Genomic DNA, 23,392 nt, shown 5'->3' on the forward strand with positions numbered 1-23,392 from the left:
GGACAAAACAAAAATAATTATAAATCAGTCAATTTCACACTATTTTACATAAAAACACACAACATTTTAATAAGAAAAAATGTAAGAATGCAATGTAATTTGTTTAGAAGCGCGGCATCAATAATTAAACTAGCCATAATGATCGCCAACCTTCGTAAGGAGATTGCACTATAAGAAGATACATATAGAACTTAACACCGTTAAACTATGATGATAAAGGAATGAATGAGTTGTATATTGTTGGAGTTGTTACATTACAGGAGTTATGTAACCTAACATTAGTTAAGTGACATATATATATTATATATATTTTAGCTAATAATTAGAAGCGTAAACAAAATGTAAGCAATCGCACACTTGAAGCCAAAATGAGCCCTTTAGTTTATACCACACTCATAAATTGTAATTTAACATTCTCGTTTCCGATACATAAGTGTCACTTAGATTTACGAACTCTTCATTAAGTCAAGTTAGTTTTTTTGTTAATCCAGCGTCGCAACCCCACACTACCCGTAATGTTATCTTAGTTATAAGCTCATGTTTTAAATTAAAGTCAGTTGTTACCCAACTTCAAACAAAGTGTTTCATTTAACATAGGTATATCTGAACATATTAACAACAACCGCCTCCGAACTTAACAATGATGTAATCTTTGACCTGATGTAGGTTGACTGAAATGAAGACTTGTTGGAGGATAAGTAGGAGTTACGTTGTATGAAGGATGTAAGTTAAAAATTCACCATTGCAGTATCCTGTTCCTTGTTAATGACGGCCTGTCTGTCCATTCCGTACAAGCGCTGCCGATGCCGCGACTCCCGGCTATCTCTGGGGCCGCGCACTGACATACCATCCCTGTAATTGTCGTATTTTTATTTATAGAAATCATCGTATAGATAGTGCAATTCAAGAAGACGCGCCCCACCACTTTTTGGTTGAGGGGATTGCGAGGTGCGGGGAGTTTGTTCTGAGCGTCAGAATATCTCAGCGTGTTGTACTTAAAAGCCAGGTATGTACATTATTGTTTAGAAGTTTATAGTTACTTAAACAAATTAAATAAGCAAAGGAAAGTAATTTAATTTTGATAAAAGCAAATTTTACTAAAAGAAGACTTCATTTTAACTTTAAAAGTAAGTAAAACGATTAAATGTTTTTTTTTAATTTTAGGCATGTGAAATTATTTCTCTTAAAAGAAGCAAGTAAAAATTATGCAGAAAAACTCGCTGATGCTCGATGGAGAACCCTATCCTTGTAGTCGGTTAAAGAATATAAAATTGAAGTAGAGCATCTTTCACTTTGACCATGACACTCTCTCCTGATTAGTCTTCACATGCCTATGCGTGTGTACCGATAACGGAAGCTTGCACACATATAGATGTTAGAAGGAATAGTGGGGCGCGTCATCGTAGATTGCACTATCTGTATATCGTCTTATTTATAATATATTAAAAATATAGATTACTAATAAAATTACCAAACAAAAGAAACATATTATGTATTTTAATGTGGTGCTAATGAAAATTTAAATAAAAAGCAAGGGGTACAGCCTACTAATAAAACTAAAACTACAATATATCTTACCTTAGTTTAGACTTTAGAACGATCCGTAGAGTCGAACTTGTCTACGTTACCTACGTTGATTTTTGATTACGTATAAAAAATTTTTAGTTCGAGAAAATATAATGAGAAGGTAGATGTTTTAGTGTGTTAAGTGCCCTACAACCGTTTATAAAATAAATTACTTTATTATTAACATGAAATAAAGATGTAGTTTCAAGGTAGAATTACATTACAGTAATTATAAAAATATGTAATTTAATTATAATCTAATTGATTTTTGATTTTACGGTCAGTGTTTTTTTCTTCTAATTTTGTTATATTCTGTGTTTTAATATAATATTTTTTCTGTATCTTTCATATTGTAAAGCATTATAAACACATAAATAAATATACTTTAGACTTATGTAGGTGAATTTGTACATATTTTTGATGATAACATCATAAAAACCCCATTGTTTTGGCAAATCGTGTTCCTACAACTTCAGGATCCTTGTGGAGCGGCCTCACTGGAAAGTAAATTATCTATCCTACTTACACGCTACTGCCGGAAAGCGAGACAGCATCACTATCGGTACGTCCGCTGCTAAGGCTGCCCCGTTCTGAGTCCTGACGCGACGTCGGCGTATAACCCGCGTACGACACGTGAGCGCTGTACACTGACCGCTTGTGACGGTGACTGTTACCGATATGTGCCAAGGGGTAGGGAAAGGGGATAACAGATTGCGGGAATACATACAAGAGAAAATATTAACGGGAAAAATGTAAGAAAATTTTTATGAAAATATAAAACGTAGTGTTAGTGAAAAATGTGTTTAGGAAACATAATATATGGAATATGTTTTGAATTTTATTATTATTGTGTTCAAAGAACAGTTTATTAAAGGATGATGAGGATTGGGCGGTAACAGCAGTAATGCAGTGAATGTAACAGCGTCGTCGGGACAGCAAACATGCAGCGGGGACAAACATGGGGGCAAAACATACAAAATCAATCAAGCTGCTGGGAGAAAATAAAGTAATTAGCATTAACTACATGCTGGCTGTAAAATTAAATAGGACGGGGGTCTTATTTCGAGAAGACACTAAAATCTTACAACTAAAACGAATATTACTTTAGAAGCAAAAACAAATTTAAGGGTAAGACTCAGACCACAATGCTAAGTTTAACTTTCATTTGTCGAAAACGTGTTGGATTTTGACATACGGCAGTGATCTTACCCTAAGAATCGAAACTTAGCGCTAAGCACCAGCCGACTTTAACTTCAAACTTTTATTATTTTATTTTAACACTGGCAGGATTTGTATGATTTTTAGTGTATTCTCTCAACAAAAATTCACACGATAGCGTTCAGCTAAAGTACACGTCAATGTGGATAAAAATTTGGAAACTAAACAAAAATATATCTAGACCTAATATGTATTGACGCTACGCCAAGCGAATAAAATATCTAAAAAATAGTAAATTGTCAAAAACTCTCAATGTACTACAATTATTATTGTATTACAGTTGTTCTATTACAGGATCTACTTGCTAAATTGTGCTTGAGGATAATATTAATAATTTTCTATTTCAAGAATGTATGATCGAAGAAGGAGTTTCTTTACCACAAAATAAGCTTAAATTTACCTGATTAAAATTAAATAATTTCTATTGATTATATTGTACATCTTGTAAAATATAATCATGTATCAAATATTTTTTTTTAATTATCGATTAATTTAATTTATGTAAAAAACATTTTTTTCAAATGCTGTCAAAAAATATCGTCAAGCACAATAGCATGAGGCATGCGAATATTAGCTAAGGAGCATGAAGGGCTGTATACTGACGGTGCGACGTCCGAGTGGAGTCTCCGCGACTGAGTCGCGAGCAGTGCGTCGTGAGTGAGACGTGCGCTCGTACTCGAGCTCGTGTTCGCACTCGCGCCTGACAACTCCTGCCCTTCGTGCAATGTTGCCAGGCCGCATACTGACATCTGTCAAAAGATTTCTTATTTGCTTTGCTCTTGTATAGGGGTATTTTAATTTAAATATACAGTACTTACAAAAAAATTTATATGTGTTTTGGTTTACTTTTTTTTATAATGCCTTGATCTTTGTCTATTATCATACATTGCGTTTATGTATTGATTATATACTTAACTATAAATATACTGATTTTATATACTCTGCATTCGACTACTAGAAATTTAGATCAACAATCACACACGGGTAGGCATAGGTGTGTATCATTATAAATCAGGTCCAGAAACACAATATAAGAAATGTTGTAGAAAAGAAAAAACTCTTTTATAAATATAATAATCAGAGCATAGTTACCTCTCTATGTTGAGGTGGCGAAGCGTCAGGCGAGGAAAGAGGCTGCGTGGCCGCACTCACGTACGAGACGTAAGCCTCCGAACGGAGGAACGATTGGTACGTCGTTTCAGTTATGGCGCGCGTCACCTGACACACAAAATTCAATATTTTTTATTTCTTTATTCTGGTGAACTTCTTCTTAAATACAAAACTTTAAACTTTGTTAACACTTTATAAAGTTAAATAAAAATTTCATGACTATATTTATATTTATAATTTTTTAATAAAATAAGCGGTCATATTATCGAAGAACGTTGTATTCTAGTTATCAAGAAATCGACTATAGGATCCTTGAAAGAGGAATAGATTTTTGCATAATATAACAATTATTTTTATTTGCAAAGGCACAAAAAGTGTATAGAGATTAGAAGCATGTGTACCTCTTGCTCCATTTCATCGAAGATAGTCTTCTCGATGGATGCGCCATCTTTGAGCGCCTGCTTCACCTGCGACTTCAGCGCTTCCGGCATCGTTAGCTGAGACTTCCGCAGGAATCTATTTTTAATTTTTATAATTAGGTTTTATTTAAATAATATATCATTAACTTAATATATTATTCTCTTGATTCATTTTAAAGCTGTCAACAAAACCGCGGTACAGTTTCAATCTTAATTATTGATTTAAATATCAAGAAATATGACAAAAATAAATATGAACAAACAACTCCCATAAAAATATGTTATTTGAAGTACATAGATGGATCATAAAGTAAACATTTAATCAGTCTCGTTAAATAAATGAGCAAGAGAGCCTGCTTATGTTAAATATTGGCCGTTATGAGTAATAGTTTAGAAATTAAGTTTATAGTTTATTGCGCGTTAAAAAATTAAATGCAGTGGCGCTACAACCTCTTTTTAGGTCATGGCATCAGATTTCTGAATATGATTCATGATCATTTTTAAATCTAATAGACGAGTAGGTGATCAGCCTCCAGTGCCTGACACACGCCATCGATATACGACCTCATGTATAAGAGTCGCACGCTGAAGCCACTAGGCCAACAACTATTGCGCGTTAAACATTGTCTTAAAATACTCACTTGTATATAGCCGACACGACTTGCCGGATCTTGGACGGTTCGGTCTCCTGTCGCAAGCCGTGTACGGCGAAGTAAAAGTTGAGCCGATCGACGTGCAATCCGCCGGCTCCGCACACGAACTTACGGAACAGACGCACGCCCTCTGCATCCTATACAATTCAACCATTCGTTTCAATTTCAAATAACATATATTCAGTTTTACCTCTTGTTATATATTGTTGTACATACCTCGAGCAGGAAATGCAGGGCTCTAGCCCAACGTACATAGGGAGGTGAGGCGGGCGAGCGTGCGCTGCTGCCCGACGAACCTTCCGTCTCTTCGCGCCACCACATAGCGCTCGTTCTACAACATTACGATATAATGTATCAATGTGACGCTAGATGATAAAAGATGAAATCTATTCCTAAAAAAAACCTAAAGTTAGGGACGACTGTGTTAGCTTTTAATATTAAATTCTATATACATATTTTAATGAAATATAAACGTTCTTAAGAATCTTAACATTGCCATGATTGCTAATTTAACTCATTCTGTTGTCTATGAATTTACGGAGAACATCCGTCCGAAGTGGGATGGTTGCGTCGGTGTAGGGAATAGTATATAAAATTAACTGTGGCATATGCGCACGGGCGTTCTTCGTCTATTACATTGAAGTGACAGTTTATGCAAAACCAGTGAAATTCTTAGGATGTTCTCAAACTACGTGAAATAAATTACTTTAGAATTAATGTATAACAAGAGCATTACAATATATTTGATGTAGGTAAAACTATTTAAATAATTGAATAGCAGGATACCTAAAAGCTTTTTGTTTATAATTAATGTCCAAATAAGTTATTGATTTATATTTACGAAAAAAATTAATATTTAATAACAATTTACTCACTTAGGGATATGGGGCTGTGTGAACACATGTTTGGATTGAGATTTTGTTTTCTCCTCCCCCGGTGCTGGCGGCAGCGACGACCGGTCTGCAAGCTTGTGCTCCCAACCTGAAAATAGACACAAGTTTATTTAATTAAATAAGACGCTATCATTTTCTTTTAGCCAAGTTTTGTGCTCAAGCATCGATTTTTGGGTCTAAGCAGCAAATACTAATTACGAACATAGATATATAGAAAAATTCACTTGATATGTTACATATTTGTGAGTAACCCCTTAAAGCTTTAACGTATTTTCAGCAAAATATACACATACAAAAACACGCCACCCACTAAATAAAATCATTAATAAGCCATATGATTGCGGTCCCACAAAAGTTTATGGTTCCACCTATGCTTGTCTATTAAAAATTACGTTACCTTGCGGGTGGCCGCCTCCAGGAGTATGGCTCATGGCGCACAGGCCCTGCTCCCACCCGCACTCTGCATGGCGAGATACCACCTGCAAATCAATATACAATTGATTATAATCATATGCAAGTAATTTTTATTATTTCGCGATTATTTTAAAGATTTTGCTTTAATACTATTTAAATTGTATTAAATCTAAAAGTTAAAAACGTAAAATGTGCCTGATTTTCATTAAATGCTTTTATGAGTTTTCTTTAAGTCTTAGTTGTTACAATAAAGTATAATGCCAAGCTAGAACGACTACATCCATGATTCGTCTCGAGGCGCGGCCATTATGTTATAAAAAAATGGCGCACAACATCGCGGTGCAAAGTTTTAAAAATGCCAGCACAATATTATTATCCTTAGAGGAAAACATACTAGCTGCGAAAATTACTAAACAAAATAAATGCTACACTTTCCATTCCACCAAGTAAATTATCTGTATCTCTATTGTTAATTTTCATGATGAAAACTGTAACTGTTTTATAAAACTTTGTTTTCATGAAATTTCATCAACATAAATACATCCATAAAAACTATTAAACTTATTTTGCTATTGATATTAATACTCAGTGCCCATAATAAGCATTCAAAGCAAAAATATTATAATCCCCGTGTCACAAACAATAATGCCCCGACCGAGGAAAACTAAACATCCAACCCAAAAAATCAATATGGTATACAATAGAGATCATGGCATTACATTTGATTTAAGTATGTATGAAAGAGAGGGCAACAAAATTATGGCAGCGGTTGAAAGTCAAGAGTCTACATCATCGATCGGAGTCGGGCAAAATTTATGGAATACAAATAATGATAACTATTTGAACCCATATTACACTCTATTAGCACACAACAGACTAGAAAATACAACTACCATTATTACATTATGCTCACTCCTTTACAAAAGCTATCAAATTTCATAAATCACAGTTTTAAAATCAATTTTGGTCCGCCGAATAAATTTTTTCAACATCATCAATACAGATGCCAGCCATTTATCCATCAAGGGATAATTCATAATAAGATCCTGTCATAACAAATCATAATCATAACTTCACAGTTCAATAAACATAAAGAAAAAATTAACAAAGCAACAAAAAATTTTGATCCCTTACCATACTCATTGTATGCACAAACAATACACTGTAGGTACTACACCGGTTAATAGAATTATAACTGAATAATATGAAATGTTATATTAATATTTTTTTCAAATATATTTTGGTGCGGCACAACTGCGCAATGCACTGTCAAGCTCCGAGTGAAGAATACCGTGTCAGATGCTCTTCGAGTTACACAATAGGGTTCCTCGATGCCTGAAACCCTTGCTATAGTTATTAATATGGTTATGATAGGGATCATTAATATGAAATCAATATTTCAATAACTTTAACTACAAACAGTGTATTAACATAAAAACCAAGCAATCAAGAAAGCATTTTTTTTTTGTATGTATGTATTCAGCAGAGTTTGAATATTAGTAATTAGTAATTGTTTTAAAGTAAAACACCTGGAATTAAGAAATTAACAAAAATATTAATATACTCCACACACTCCTTGTAAAAACATAAAACTATCCTTTTAGACAATAGACCCAAAAACGAAGCAATAGAGGACTCCTAGTAAGTTAATGAATATGATTTTTATTGTGGATGACGGGCATAAAACGGGATACAAGTTGTAAACAAAGACAAAAAGTCATAAAATCACCTTCTACCAATCTCCAAAGTTTAAAATCTTGATAACAAGCTACAGGCGCGATCAGACGCTGTGAGCTTTAAACGAGAGCGAAGTGTATTACTACACTTTCGTAGTTTAAAACATTCAAATGTTCGCTAACCCGGAAGGGATGTTTACATGAAGTATATTGAGTGAAACATAATACCAAAATGAAAACACTTACATACGAAGTATTCGCTTATAGATAGCTGAGCACTAAAGGAAGAACAAAACGCAGGTTTAATCGAAAAGTTTCTAGGAAATAAATAATAAATTAGCTTGGTCTGCTACGGTTTTGTATACAGCATCGGGCAGCGACACGATTTTGACATTTGATATCCGCCGAGTCGGCGACAATTTGACGTTTGACAGATCATGGAACAGCAAAGCTCTCAATAGTTTGTGATAGCTGCCCTCTATTGTCAATTATTTGAGTTTTATGCAAAACAGGTTTACGCTTGCATAATTTAGGGAACTTTTACACGACACTAGATGGCGCTTAAACTAATTAATGAGATAAAATAATTGAGAAAAGTATGTATTATGCATTAAGTTTTTAAGTGACAATTTTTTACAAAATATAATTTTGACCACCATAGATTTAAAACCCAAAAAAAATTAACGGCGACGGTTCGATGCGCTCTAGGTATTATATATTGTTGGAGTGCTTTGAGTAAGCAATAGTGGAATTAGATTGATTTTGCTGAAAGGAAGCTTAATTAACAGTTTATATTAAAACAAATTTTTATAACACCTATTGTTTCCACCGTTTTTCAATAACATTAGTCTAGATGTAGTTTTATATTGAATTAAGAGATATATGTAATCAAACACGTCTTTGTAAAACGTAGATATAATATCAAAGGGATGTTTGACTAGTGAGAAATCAAACGATTGTTTGTCCCTGTGGCCCGCCTAAATCCAGCAATATATTTGGTTCCAAGTGAGGCTTTAATTAAAATACGCTTATTAAGTTTGCTTTACGATATCAATAGTATTTTGAAATTTATTATGGCATATTAAAATTAACAACAAGACGCATTAAGAAGTTAACAATAACACAAATTACGTTTAAAAATCTCTTCTATCCTTAATCCCTATTTCCAATCATTGCATTAGCAACACTATCGCTTCATTAACCCTAGACCCTTTGACGCGCAAAACCTTCTTTGATTGCGTTAATGGACCTCCTGTTATTACGCTAATTGAATTTCCATCGTCGCATTATCCGGACATTCGGACATTCCTTTTAATACCTGTCGCCGGTCGCGCTATCACCCCATACCCCATCCTCCCAACGTTCAATCACTCGATTAAAATATCGATTGCTTTTCAATCATTGGTTTGCAATGAAATACTATTTCAATTTGCATTCGCTGTTCGGGTTTATTGATAATTCGTATTGCGTTTTATTGTTAGGGTTGTGTATACTGTGAATTATTACAATTAATTAATACCTATGTGTTTGCGTAGCGAGAGAGGTGGTCGGTTTATTTATGTTGGTAATTATATAATTCCCACAGCCAGGGATACTGTAGGGTTGAATAATAGCTAATAAGTTGCTGTTGCTGGCAGGTAGAACCTGACCGCAAACGCACGTCTTGGTTGAAGAACCGTAGACAATGGTTTGGTCAAAGCACCAAGTCATTGAAGCGCGGCATCCAAAATCAAAGTAGCCATGATAATCGCCCATATGATGGCACTTTAAGTTGCTGTTACAATATCTGTAGTGTATGAGTGAAGCGCGTGTGTGCGTGCGCACGAATTGAGATACCTAAATGTACCATTGTAGTCTTTTTTTTTTTTTTTTTTTTTATGTAATAGGAGGCAAACGGGCAGGAAGCTCACCTGATGTTAAGTGATACCGCCGTCCATGGACACTCACAATTCCAGAAGGCTCGCAAGTGCGTTGCCGGCCTTTCAAGAATTGGTACGCTCTTTTCTTGAAGGACCCTAAGTCGAATTGGTTCGGAAATACTTCTGTGGGCAGCTGGTTCCACATAGTGGTGGTGCGCGGCAAAAACTGCCTTAGAAAACGCTCTGTTGTGGAACGACGGACGTCGAGGTGATACGGATGGTATTTTGTATTTTGCCTTGACGTCCGTATGTGCTGATTCGTATTACACGTCGTTTCTTCATTATCTCAATATCTATCGAGAAATGGTACATTTCTCCAACGCTATCGCCAAACTTTTACCGGTTAATTGGGTCATTAACCTGTATAACAATATCGTAACAATCAATCGTAAATCCAGAGTTAAGGGGGTCGTTCAGACCCTCACGGACAAGAGGGCACTTTGATCGGTGCTCCTACGAAATACCTCTTGCTAATCAATCGTATGTAAGGCATTAAAGCCAATAGTTTCTGCGGTGAACTGTTTGCGAGGGCTGAGGGGGGGAACTGGGGGGAGGGGGTACGGCGGCACATCAAAGGCGCGCCGAGACAAAGCTCGAGGAGCCTTTTAACTTTATTTAGCGGAGTGGTAAGTTTAGCCGGTCGCAAATCGCTCAGGTTAAAGAGTAACACACTCACTTTGAGCTGGGGGTGGATGTAGGGTTGCCCATCACACATGGAATCTATGGGACTATTATTAATAGAAACAAAAATACATATATATTTTCGGTAGTGGGCTGATCAATCAGCCTAAGAATATCTCATACCTAATACGCTGGATTTTTTTTGCTTTTAAATTATAAGTAAAATCTAAAACTGGAAGTGTAATGTTTTTATTACATTTATTTTTTAAAACATTTATGTTTACCACAATTGTGATATATTTTAGAAAATATAACTTGAAACATGTACTATAAATATAACATTATGTATGATGTGGTAAACTTCAATAAATAAATAAATAATTATCTTAAGATCGCAATCAATCAATTTTAATTGAAGCATCATATGGTCTGATATAACATGTTTTAGTCATGTAAAAATTACTTTAAATAGGCTATAACTAGTCTACCAATACATTCATTTCGTTCGATAAAATTCTGTACAATTTTAAGCTTTATAATTAATTTATTTACTTTATTTATATTTCACTGAAAATGAATACAAGACAATTTATTAGTTATTACAAAGTACAAATAATAAGGTATGAAGTGCTTAGAGAGATTCCACAAAGAGATATTAATTTGAAAGAAAAAAGCCCGCAAGTGTCACCCCTAAAGGGGGGGTGGATGTGGGCCAACGCGCGGCGCTTTGTCGGCGCCCTTTGAACGCTGACACCGTAGCTTTGGACACTACTCAAGATGGAAAATTTTATTCGATAATTTCAAAACAAACAATAAAAACGACGGCTTTTAAATGCTTACATTTTTACATCGTCGTTTGGCGTTCTGAATTGTTTTTTAATTACGAGATTAGTTACCACTTTAGCTACGCCACATGAAAGCTAAGTAACTAAAGAACACATTTTATTGAAAAGAGCCCGTGAGCCAGTGGTAAATAGAAAACAACTGGGACCAGTGTAGTAAAAATCTATAATTTGTATACTGACCGTTAAAAAACTACATAACAACAAAACAACAATAACTAACATTATGGCTATCCCTATTTTATAACACCAAAAATCTCACGAATACAATGCCAATTCTTTTACATTTCGTAATTATACATTTAAGAAACAATTAACAATATTGTATAGATAACCATTGGTTATTTTTTACTTTTCATGTAATTAGTTAAGTTTTAAGTTCCGTATTGCGTTGTATTTTTTCTGTTTGTAATTTTTACATCAGCCTTGCGATTCTTTAACTCTGTTTTCGAACTCTCACAGCGGTTTTCAAAGCGGCGATCGCGCTCAAATCAGTCGTGAAGCAGTCATTTTACGATTTGGCATTCTGATAAACAATATACTACAAGCTCCCTCCTTACCTTAAGTTGTCTAGAATAAACTTCTTTTGGCAGTAAGAGCGCCCATTTACCATCTTTATCTTCATTTATTTTATTCTTCTATTATTAAAACCTTTTTACGATCGTGATTGCAGGCTCAATTTGGGTTTAATAATTTTGACATTGTACAAATAACATATACATAATATGTAGTAGGGTCGCCTCGTATTATAAATTATTATAAAGTATATTACATGTTGTTAAAGTAATAAACACTCGCTTAACATAACACATACTTCAAATCAAAAAATTAATTAGTCAGAACCTATCGTTACCGCCCTACGAACCGTAGACTATATATATATAGTGCAGACGACCAAATAACAAGTTGTTTGATAAAGGAGACACGTTGTGTTTAATACCAAATCATAACCCTTCAGCTCGGGTAAAAACGTTGATCACAAAGCTTTGTAGCAGTCAACCCTGCGCGGGGGTGGTTCGGGCCGCTAATGCCGTCCGCAACGGTGCCGCGCTTTGTCGGCGTCCTTTGAGCTGATACTGAGCTTTGGACAATACCGCCCGTACGTGTCGCGATATCGCTCTACGATTGTGTATCGAACGTACGCGATCTGAATGTTCCTTAGAAACATATGTTTCTTCTTGCTCTCAGTAAGATAAATATTGATCACAAATATATCATAATAAACGATTTTACGTGTATATAATCAATAGAGTTTAATGTTATAGGTACGACGTTATATGTGATATGTTTATTGTATGGACATAATCATTCATCCATGATGAAAGCCAAATAAAGTTGGACGGATGACAGCAGTCATTCAATTATTGTCTGAACTGTCAGACACGCTGATGACTTCCTAGTGGCATCATTTATATTGAGTTGTTTGTATTTTCACTAGAACAGACTCTTTAAATACAGGAGTTAGAAACACAGGAGTTAGAAACGCATGGGGTCCTACCACTTTCTATTGATTATTATTATTAAAGCTTTATTAATTAATCCACACATTACTTGTTTAGTTTACATTTCTTAATAAAATTCGTTGTGTTAGTAGAGGTTCTAAAAAGGTTAGTTTTGTTAGTGTTGTAGTATTTGTATAGCCGCTTTTAGAGTAAAAGCCTCCTCCATATTTTTCCATTTCTCTTTGTCTTGAGCAACAATCATCCCCGCTATTACGTCATCTGTTCATCATTTGTTTTGTCGTCCTATACCTTTCCAGTGGGTCCAGTCCTCTCTATGGAATCCGGACATCAATAAACATATCAGCAATAGGTGAAATAAGCTAGAAAGTAATTTTGTCCGTTAAACGCGGCGTGGTCATTAGCGAGTTGGCACAAAGGGCGAGCGTCCTTTGACGAATTAGCATCGCCGGCATAACCTCAGCCGGAGCTGGCTTTACGAGAATTATTATAAAACTAGCCATGATCCGCGGCAGTTCCCATTTTTTAAATAGGATTTCCAATTGATATTATAAAGTATCATGGTGTAATGGTTGCAGCTTGCAAACGTTGTGTAAAACAAAAAATTGGCGATTAAAAAGAGTGGCGGAGTTTGTTGCCAGTACTTCTCTTCCTTTCTACGCCCTTCGATTTGAGGACTGGCAGTAAATGTAAAATTAGAAGCATTTAACGTATATTTCTTTTTTGACGTTCTTAAGTGTACATTGAGTTACCTATATGAATAAATAATTGACTTTATCCACATCGACGCTTATATCCGTCCAAGCAAGCTCTTTTCTTGATGATACACAGACTGCAACCTGTCCTGTCCTGTACCCTTCATATAGGACAAATTTTGACAAATTTTCATTTAAAAAAAAAAAATATGGATTCGGTTTTGTTTATGGTGTGAGGAGTACATACACCATAGTCAACAAGATAGCCAGATTATTCCGTAAGTGCCTGGTACAATAAAGGAAGATAAACTTTTATAATAGTTATTTTATGTTTTTATCTTCATAATCGTCAAATAAAATTAATCAAAAGACCCCCTAATAAAATTAAACAGTTCGACAAAGCTCCATTTATTAAGATGAGATAAATTGACAAAGCTCGACACGCCGCAGTGATTAGCAAGTCCACACAAAGAACGGGGACCTTTGACGAATTAGCATTCAAAATAAAACTATTCCCGGTTCTAATATGATAGAGATAAAAGGATTTTAGATAAAAAGTGATTAAAATCTACTTAACGTGAAACTTTACCAAATTTCAACATTTATTAGATTTTTACTAAAGATAATAATTAATTAAAAAGAATTAATAATAAATATTATAAAGCGGAGAGATTTGTATGTAAGTATGTTTGTAACGTACTAGCTCAAAAAGTACTGGGGCGATTTTAAATATTGTATCACCATTTGAAGGCTACATTATCACTGATTAATATAGGATCCCTACTAAAACTACAACAATGTTACCCAAGGTGTAAAAAAAATGCCTATAAAATATAATTCATCACATGCGCTGCGAAAACTATTGATGATAGAACAAAAAATATTCCACAATATTAAAGAACATATCAATATCTACAAATAATGTTTAAAAAATAAATGTCCACCCGTGCGAAGCCGGGACGGGCCGCTAGTTAATAAAAAAAAAATAGCTTATTTACATTTGCCTACAGTTCTTTTAAAAGTACATGACTACGCATAATCAAAATCGTTATCAAATGTCTTTGGTAACAATTTTCATTTCAATCTTTGTATGTGATTTTTAATTAGAATTTCACCTAGACCTTTGAAATGATAAAATTAATATCGTTAACCGAGATCAAAACCGCTCTAGAATTGATTACATTACTGCGTATCGGGTCAAAGGCACAAATTGTAATTTCTCCAAATGACAGAAGACATTAGCGCCTGTGTAGCGGCGGCCTTAGATAATATTCAAGTTTGTTTGACAAGCTCTCCGCCTCAAAGAGAATATTAACCAACATAATGATATGTGTACTCGCCCTGTCAACAGCTGGTCAACAGCTCTACCTACACGGACTCGGCCAGCTAACTACGTCATATAATATGTATATCTCATTTTTTTCTAGTCTTTTCGCGTTCCATATACAATATAAGGAAACATTTTATTTGAAACAATGTGATATTGTTAAATCTAACCGTCTTAGGAGCCATCCATAAAGTACGTCACACGAATTTTAGGACTTTTGAACCCCTCCCCCCGTCCTTGTCACAGGTTGTCACATTTTTATAACCCCCTCTTGATGTGACGTCACACATTTTTTAAATTTATGTATGTATTTAAAAATAATCGTTGTAATAACAACTTTAAACAATTCGCGTAAGGTTGATTTTGCAATAATATATGCTTGTAACTTATAGAAAGAGACAGAAATAGTGTTTCGGGACACTTTCGAGCGTTACTTTTATTCGAGACTGTGCATCTTTTGTTTTTTGTATATCAATGGTTTTAGTATTTAAAATTTTAACATGTGACGACACAAAAGTATTGACCCCCCCATGCCCCTTGTCACACGATGTCACACTTCGGTGGTACCCTCCCTCCCCATTAACGTGTGACGTACTTTATGGATGGCCCCTTATTAGGAAAAAAATCTGGTCATACTTATCTGTCTCATCACAGCGTACACACAATTGGACAGCAAGAGACAAAAGAGAACTTTGGTTAAAAAAGTGATTTTTTTTATGAATAAGGTACGATTCGTAGTTACAATTAATTTAGATACGCGTAGTCGTGAATATAATGTTTACGATATTATCACAATTGGTGGTCAAATATTTATTATCAACATAATATGTATATAGAACTATTTGCTAAGAGTATGGGGTTATAGTAGTCTATGCGTTAAAATGTACCTACTTAGATAAGCTCAATAATAAGCAAGGAGTTTTTAATTATTTTCAATTGCAATAATATTTATTTTCATAATAATTTTTGGTAAAATTTAGCTTAGATCCTATAAATAAATAAAACAAAGTAGGTACTTTTACGTCTCAGCAAATAACTGGCCAAATTTAATTGGTTTAAAGTAAAAAATTATCACGTCTTTTGTTTTTGGATATTTCCGCCACAGAAACAAAAAGCTCCACAGTGCTGACAACGTCTATGGGTTAGTAATTGTCTACACCCTTTCACTACCCAAGAGCCAAGCAAGTCAAATAGGCAATAGCTAAAAAATAAAAAACCAAAAATAATAGAGTAAACAATAAAATTGTCAATTGAACTATCACTTAACGAAGCGTTTGATAGCTCGAAATTGATTTGGCTGTGATCAAAGAATCCGACTCTCAAAGGGAGATAATTTATTTGAGTTGCCTGCCGCAGATCGGCGACCGTTCATTCCGCTCCTCACTATACTAATTACTTTTAACCAGTCATACCTATATACACATCGTTACATAGGTAATTTACCTAACATATGTATGTAATTGTGTGTGTTGTATGTAATAGTTTCTGTATCCATTCAAACTATTATAGAGTTTTAAAAGATACGAGGTACCTACTTAACAATATTATTGATGTCTATCGTTTTTGTTTGGTTTTATAGAACGGGCTAATGTCAGAGCGCTCGCGTTGTCAGTCTTGTAAGAATAGGTACTCTCTTTTCTTGTCCCTAAGTCAAATTAGTTAAAATAATGATGACAGTTATACCAATTTTTTGTTATTTGTACCCTAATAAAAAAAACTTTCCGTAATAAAGAAAACGTAATGAAAGAGCAGAAATATCGTTCAAAAAAGGTAGGTAAAATCGTTTTTTTAATACAGAATTCCACATCTCTAATAACCAATAGAAAAGAAGAAAATGTAAGCATTTCAATAGATTACACAAAATTTTAAATATGTTTTTTTAATACTTAGACGCAATCCGGCAGCAAAAAACACTCGGAGGAATTCCAATCAAGGTAGAAAATCTAAGTAACGTATTTCTTAAAACGTTTTTAAAAATATCATGAAACGCTTACCATAGAAGGATTCAAGCTGTGATTTTAGCAAGAGGAGGTCACACATTAGGTTTTTACATTTGTTATTACATTTTAAAAAAAGTAAAAATATCCTTATTTCTTTATTGCCGACTTGTCGAAAAAATATTTCCACTTCACGCGTATTAATTCACACGATACAGACGTTAGTCAATTTAATTAAATTCACTAAAATCGATCTTAAAACGTAAATTACCTAAGGTGCCCGTTTTTATTGCAAAAGACTTTAAATATCCAGCCGTGCGACTGAACGTAATAATCTTGCCTTATCAAACGTATCTTTCCACCAAGACTCATCAATCACCACTCAATTATAAAGACATATGTAACTATGTTCCACGGTCGCATACGCATTGAAACGTGACCTTATGAAGCTTATAAGTCTTCCTCAATAAATTGACAATTTATAGAATATATGGGTTTAATGTTACCATGTCGCAAGACATAGTCAAAGGTATTGTGGTAATTGTATAAACAAAGGTTCAAGACGTAACAAAATTACGATAGGCGTAATTACGTGACTATTTCGCGAAGCACGCGCATTCTGTATTAATTAACCGTTAATTTTGTTTGTTAGCACTAACTATATCAACGACAAGCTCCTTCCATGTATATATTTAATGAAAACGATATTGGTTTTGAAGATGCCAGCTAGCTTAGCCTTCTCGTGTCATAATGTTCGTGTCATGTTGTTTGTCCGCTATGGACTCCTAAACTACTTAACCGATTACAATCAAATTTGCACACCGTGTGCAGTTTGATCTAAGTTAAAAGATAGGATAGATTACATCCTAATTTATACCCGGATTTTTGTTTTCCAAATTATTTGTTTATTATTTGACAGTAACAATTGTAACAGATGGCGCTGTGTTGAAAGTACCAACATTTCACATAAGCTACAACTTAATGGCATAACCACCAAAAAAGCATGGTGGACTGGTGTTCTCTTGCCGTTTCCCATGAATAGTTTACTACTATGTAATACATCAAGAATCTTAGCCACAGCAACGCTTGGCCGAGTCACTAGTATATTATAAAAAAGATACTAATATAAAGAAAACAGACTAAATACTATACATGTTTTTACTATAACAACAAACAAAAAACACGTAGTAATCGCCCTTATAACGTACTCTTATAACGCATTTTCATATTACGCGATTTTACTACTTCGGTTAACACAGATATTCCCCCATATAACGTGAGGGTTTCACACGTTGTAGCTTTTCTTAATATTCGATTTAAATCCCGTTTAACGAGAAAAGTTAAACGTGAATTATTTGTACATTACGCGTTATATGGGGCGCGTTTTTCGAGATTACTCCTACAGCGCAATGTACAGTATTATAGGAGGGACTATTATTGTCTTGTATCTTTCTTCTTTATTATATCTACTAGTATGTTTGTCGTTGTCCTGATTTATATATTTTGTTGTATTTTCTACTTAGCTAACATTCTGCTGTCATGTTTTTCTTTGTATCTTATTTTAATCAGTGAAACTTTTTGTGGATATATCCAATGTGTTATTGTATGTTTTCTATTTATTTTTTTATTTTATAGAGATGTATCTGTTTTGTTTAATAATAAATAAATAAATTACTGTACGTCTAAATACGTGTAGTACGTATATGTTCTGATGGAATTCTATAACTTATAAATTCGTACCGAGTCACGCATATCAAGAATATTTTCCACCACACGAACCTCGCATTTTCAAGGGGACATCTTGACCAATGCAATATTAAATTTTCATTGAATTTCATATTCAGAAATATCTTGCAAATTCTTTAAGAGCCGTCATGTGACATTCTGCTTAAAATTTATAGGATTTCTCAGTCAACTCAGATATTAAATTTTATGGCCGATTAGTTAACGTCAGATTAAGAAATACACGTGCGCCATTTGCGGTCTTGAACTTTGGTTTCTGTGGCCGCAATTATTTAAGTCAAAGGTTTGGTCCCACGGATATTGGGTTCGATTGAGTAAGCCGATGTTTTGGCTACTACATTGTAGTAACACCTACATTCCAACAATAACTGCGATGACGTCATACCCTGCAACGCACTAACGAAGTTATTCCGGCTAAGGATATAATAGTATAATATAATAGTTCGACTGGTCGAGGATCCTCCGTTTAGAGTGAAGAAACTATTCTTTATATGTATATATACCATCGGAACTAAATCAGACTGTTTTTCATAAAAAAACCATCACATAAAATATTCAACGATTCTAAAGAAAACGTGTATTATTTCGCAACGATAAATCTTTCGCTCACGTGTCCAAGCCCCGAGGAAGGGTGAATTGAAGAAAATTCAAATAAAAGCACCCGTCAGGAGCAGACTACCGAAGCCTGTAAATGCCCGTAGATACAATGGCGTGAACGTGTCACGTGGCGGGACGGTCCACTGTAGGGCAAGTCCTACAGGGTTGTCAGACAAAATCATTCATTTTAAATTTTGTTACATTTTTCGCGACACATAATATATATAACTTATAAAAACAATAATTTAGTTTGAAATTAAAGAGAATAAATTATATGTATAGTTAACAATAGCTAAGCGTAATTTCTTCTGGACATGTAAATAAAAAAGTTTTTGACATAGACCATAGAATCACGAGTCAGACACACAATTTTTTTTTATTGAGAAAAAGATTGCCAACGCTCGGCACACTGGCACATTGGTAAAAACTAAAAACAAACACAAAATACAATTTTTAGTGTGACAAGCACTTAAAGGCAAACATGACATACATATATATATAGAGATTATAACCTATTACAACACAAACATTACAAAAAAGAAAACAATTACTAATCAAAGAAAAAAATCAAATTACAGAAAACTACACAAGACAATTTATATACAATTAATGATGATATTAAAACCTTCACATTCACGAACACATGTCACATTCTTACGTTATTATTTACAAAAAAAATTATATTAAATCAGAAAAACTGAGAAGATTAAAATACTGTGGTGGAAACATAAACTGGACACAGTTCTTCTGTCCACCAAGACATCGAACAGATTAAAATCTTATAAACTAAGACCAATGATATATATAACATATTATATATCATCTACGAAATATATTGTATCGAATGTACGTATGTATTAGGGGAAAATCACGAACCAGTTTATCAAATACAGATCATTCAGCACTCACACTGGCGACCCTAACACGCCTAACAGTTCGGACGTGCGAGTCGACATGTCACGACGCTAATAGGCTACTGAACGTGAATAAAAGGTTACATTCAATCGGCTAATGCTAATGGGACTTCACTGAATTGTGCTGTCCAGTGGCACCTTTGATTCCAACAAAAATAAATCTTATTGGTATTTGATTGGGGCACATATTAGCTTTATTTTTTTAATGCAATTATTCAAGTTTATACAAGTATATTTAGGAGCATCATAAATGAAATCAAGTAACCTCCGCGTTTCATATTACTTAAAAACGGATGTTTTAAAGATAGAAATGAGTATATTTTTTAAATATGTCTTAAAGTATTAAACCAATTATCCTTTCCTACTATGTTTCTTGAGGAGCATAATATGATATAAATAACATAAGACTTTGTCACAAGTTTATTCTTGTACGTAGTCCCCCATATAACGCGGTATTTCCTCCCCTATAACACGGACATTCTCTAGTTATATTTCTGTAGTGTGAAATTTATAATCATTTTTCAAGCCCATAATTAGTTTTGCGTACCTTTGCACCTGTTGCAATGGTGTTGTTATAAAATTAAACTTTAACTTTAAATTCGTGTTGCTAGTTTTTGAATTGTTAAAAAAAACGGTTTTACGAGACCCCCTACAACGCCGTCAGGGTCTACCGCGTTATACATACTGTATATCTAGAGTTGTATCTTAGTTGCATACGCAAACGTACGTAATACGAGTATAGAAATTAAACTACATTACATATAGTTTATGTTTAAAACTCTAATACATTTAAAAAAAAAATTAAACTCTTTATTCCCCCGCCAAAAAAGTGAGAATCAGCTAGCAGACAAGGAGTATCTTCGGACGTTTAATCACCACAAATAAGCATAAGTAGGGGATAATATAAATGAAACGGCGCAGTAATCAAGATAACCAAAAGCTAAATTCAGCTGCGGGCAATCATTCAATCCCGGCTTTGTTTTTTCAATTGCAGGCCTGATTAAACCTGTCTCGTTGCCAGGTAAACAAATCATCCGTGGAATGAGATACGGAATCCCCGAGGCTCCAGGAACAATCCCGACTTCATCTTGTGAGACAATGACGTCTGCAACTGACATTAGCATACAATGACTTGCGACAATTTTTTTTGTACTGAATTTTAAACGATTTTTTAGTACTGATGTCTTTGATCAGTTAATTTAGAGTTTCTAAAACGGTTCTCTTATGTAGCCAACATACGAAAGGGAGTACCGATAGATTGACATATTATGCAAAATTAAATAATAAAGTAATTAATTATTTACAGTAACATTATAATGAGCAGTGTTAGCCTAGTCGTTTTAACGTTTGGGTTGAATGTCTGGCGCTCTGGAATGCTGAGGTGTTTTAATGGGTTTGAATGTAGACCAAGCCCCATAGTCGCCGCGTCAAGCTCGACATCGGTGGCGCGAGCCTGCGTAAGGGCATTTTTACCTCATTAAAAAAAACAAGATCGACGGGGTGTGTCAGGCACAGAAGGTTGATCACCTGCCTATTACAAATGATCTCGAAACAAATAAAGTAATCTGAAGCCCAGACCTAAAAGGTTGTAGCGCCATTGGTATATTTTAATTATTTTACAGTTTATTATAACCTACTTATAAATAAATAATAAACCAGTGGCGCTACAACCTGTTTAGGTTCTGGGCCTCAGATTTCTGAATCTGTTTCATGATCATTTTTCAATCAAAATGACACATGCTGTCGACTTTTGAGGTCTAATACATGTCGATTTCCTCACGATGTTTTCCTTCACCGTTCAAGCGAAAACTAAATGCACACAGAAATAAAGTCCATTAATTCACAGCCGGGTATTGAACCTACGATCTCAAGGATGAGAGTCGCACGCTGAAGCCACTAGGCCAACTCTGCTCTAGTTTATTATACTACAATAGGAAAAATTAATTCGTTCGTACTTTTAAAATCTACATAGACGAAAATAGGTATTTAAATGACTAAATAGAAAATAGTATTCCATCTCGTCTAACCACTTGTCAAACTTTGCGGCGGGACATTTCAATTCAAGGCCCGATAGATCGAATGGCAGGTAGGACAGCTGTCTACCGCAATTGGGAAAAACAATATTGAAAACTTAATCGATTTTAGACGGATTTTTGTATGTAGGATTTTTACATTTGTAACTATACTTTTTGTAAGGCAATACAACTTTAAAAACTACACCAAATAATTATTTTTCAGTAGTTGACAATTGCCTTAGGCGAATGAACCTCACCTGTCTATCAAAACAGACTGGATATTTTACTTGCAGCACATACAATTGTTCAAAGCACTACTATTGCTTCCACTATTGGTTACCTTATATAGTAAAGATTCAAATAATTCAACATTTTCACCATACTACGTAAGTAACCTAAAAAGCTGGTCGATAACTAAGCATACAATTTTCTAACTAACGTACTGTTATTAAGACACAATCCACCTATAGAGATAATTAAATGAAAGATTCCGTGCGGCTAATAAACTGGTACGATAATCAGTCAATTAAAGTTTAATTTGTTTATTATATTCAGTATTTTTACATCATTTCAATAAATGAAATGCAACGTCGTATTTCTGCGTGATCATGAAGACACAATTGCTAAAAAGTATTCCAAGGGTCAAGAAAAGAGCGTACCAATTCTTAAAAGGTCGGCAACGCACTCGCGAGCGCTCTGGCATTGAGTATCCATGGGTATCACTTAACATCAAGTGAGCCAAGTTTGCCCTCTGTTATATATAAAAATACTTATGTACTCTTATGTACCTACTTAAATGGCTCTTATATACAGGTAATTTTGTATACATTTTATACAAATCACGATACCCACTTAATTTAATGAGCATTTTAAAATCTGTATAATTGTATCGGATATTTCAGGATTATGGCAATAAAGGTATAACCGTTAAAATTGACAATCAATTTAATGTAAAGCACTCATAAACGAAACACAAATATAACATCTCATTTTGGATACGTTTTATAAAAACCACGATACCCACTTTATTTAATGGACATTTTGAAATCTGTATAATTGTATTGGATATTTCAGGATTATGGCAATAAAGGTATAACCGTTAAAACTGACGAACAATTTAATGTAAAGCACTCATAAACGAAACACAAATTTCTAAAAATCTCCGCGCTACTCTTATTTAAATGGGAATTTTAAATCTGTATAATTGTATGGATTTATTTTCAGGACTAACTATGGCAATAAAGATACGGTATAATTGCGGGCAACGGCTAACGAGGCAAAATAGAATAACGGTCGATTTGGCTGTTTACATATTTGCCGACGCCTGGACACTCGGCGGTATGGATGATTGGATCCGATGAATAAAACATAAC

The 23,392-nt window shown here is 34.3% G+C and overlaps 1 protein-coding gene across 6 annotated transcripts in view; it reads right to left on the reverse strand.

The window, feature by feature from the left end:
• Positions 1–23,392, reverse strand: part of LOC125051143 (axin) — a 79,561-nt gene that overhangs the window by 6,436 nt on the left and 49,733 nt on the right. For 2 of the 6 annotated variants that reach the window (XM_047651309.1, XM_047651310.1), the window contains exons 3-11: positions 6,257–6,338; positions 5,842–5,947; positions 5,183–5,297; positions 4,955–5,103; positions 4,296–4,410; positions 3,877–4,002; positions 3,388–3,533; positions 2,093–2,233; positions 741–852 (exon numbers count right to left, since the gene is read on the reverse strand). In XM_047651309.1, the coding sequence (XP_047507265.1) occupies positions 741–852; positions 2,093–2,233; positions 3,388–3,533; positions 3,877–4,002; positions 4,296–4,410; positions 4,955–5,103; positions 5,183–5,297; positions 5,842–5,947; positions 6,257–6,290 (1,044 nt within the window). In that variant the 5' untranslated portion in view covers positions 6,291–6,338. Of the gene's footprint in view, positions 1–740; positions 853–2,092; positions 2,234–3,387; positions 3,534–3,876; positions 4,003–4,295; positions 4,411–4,954; positions 5,104–5,182; positions 5,298–5,841; positions 5,948–6,256; positions 6,339–7,407; positions 7,530–8,195; positions 8,347–23,392 lie in introns of those variants that run through there. The other 4 variants (XM_047651311.1, XM_047651308.1, XM_047651307.1 and 1 more) reach the window with 4 other exon arrangements.

This window comes from Pieris napi, chromosome 7 (assembly GCF_905475465.1).
Source record: "Pieris napi chromosome 7, ilPieNapi1.2, whole genome shotgun sequence".
NCBI classification, from domain to species: domain Eukaryota; kingdom Metazoa; phylum Arthropoda; class Insecta; order Lepidoptera; family Pieridae; genus Pieris; species Pieris napi.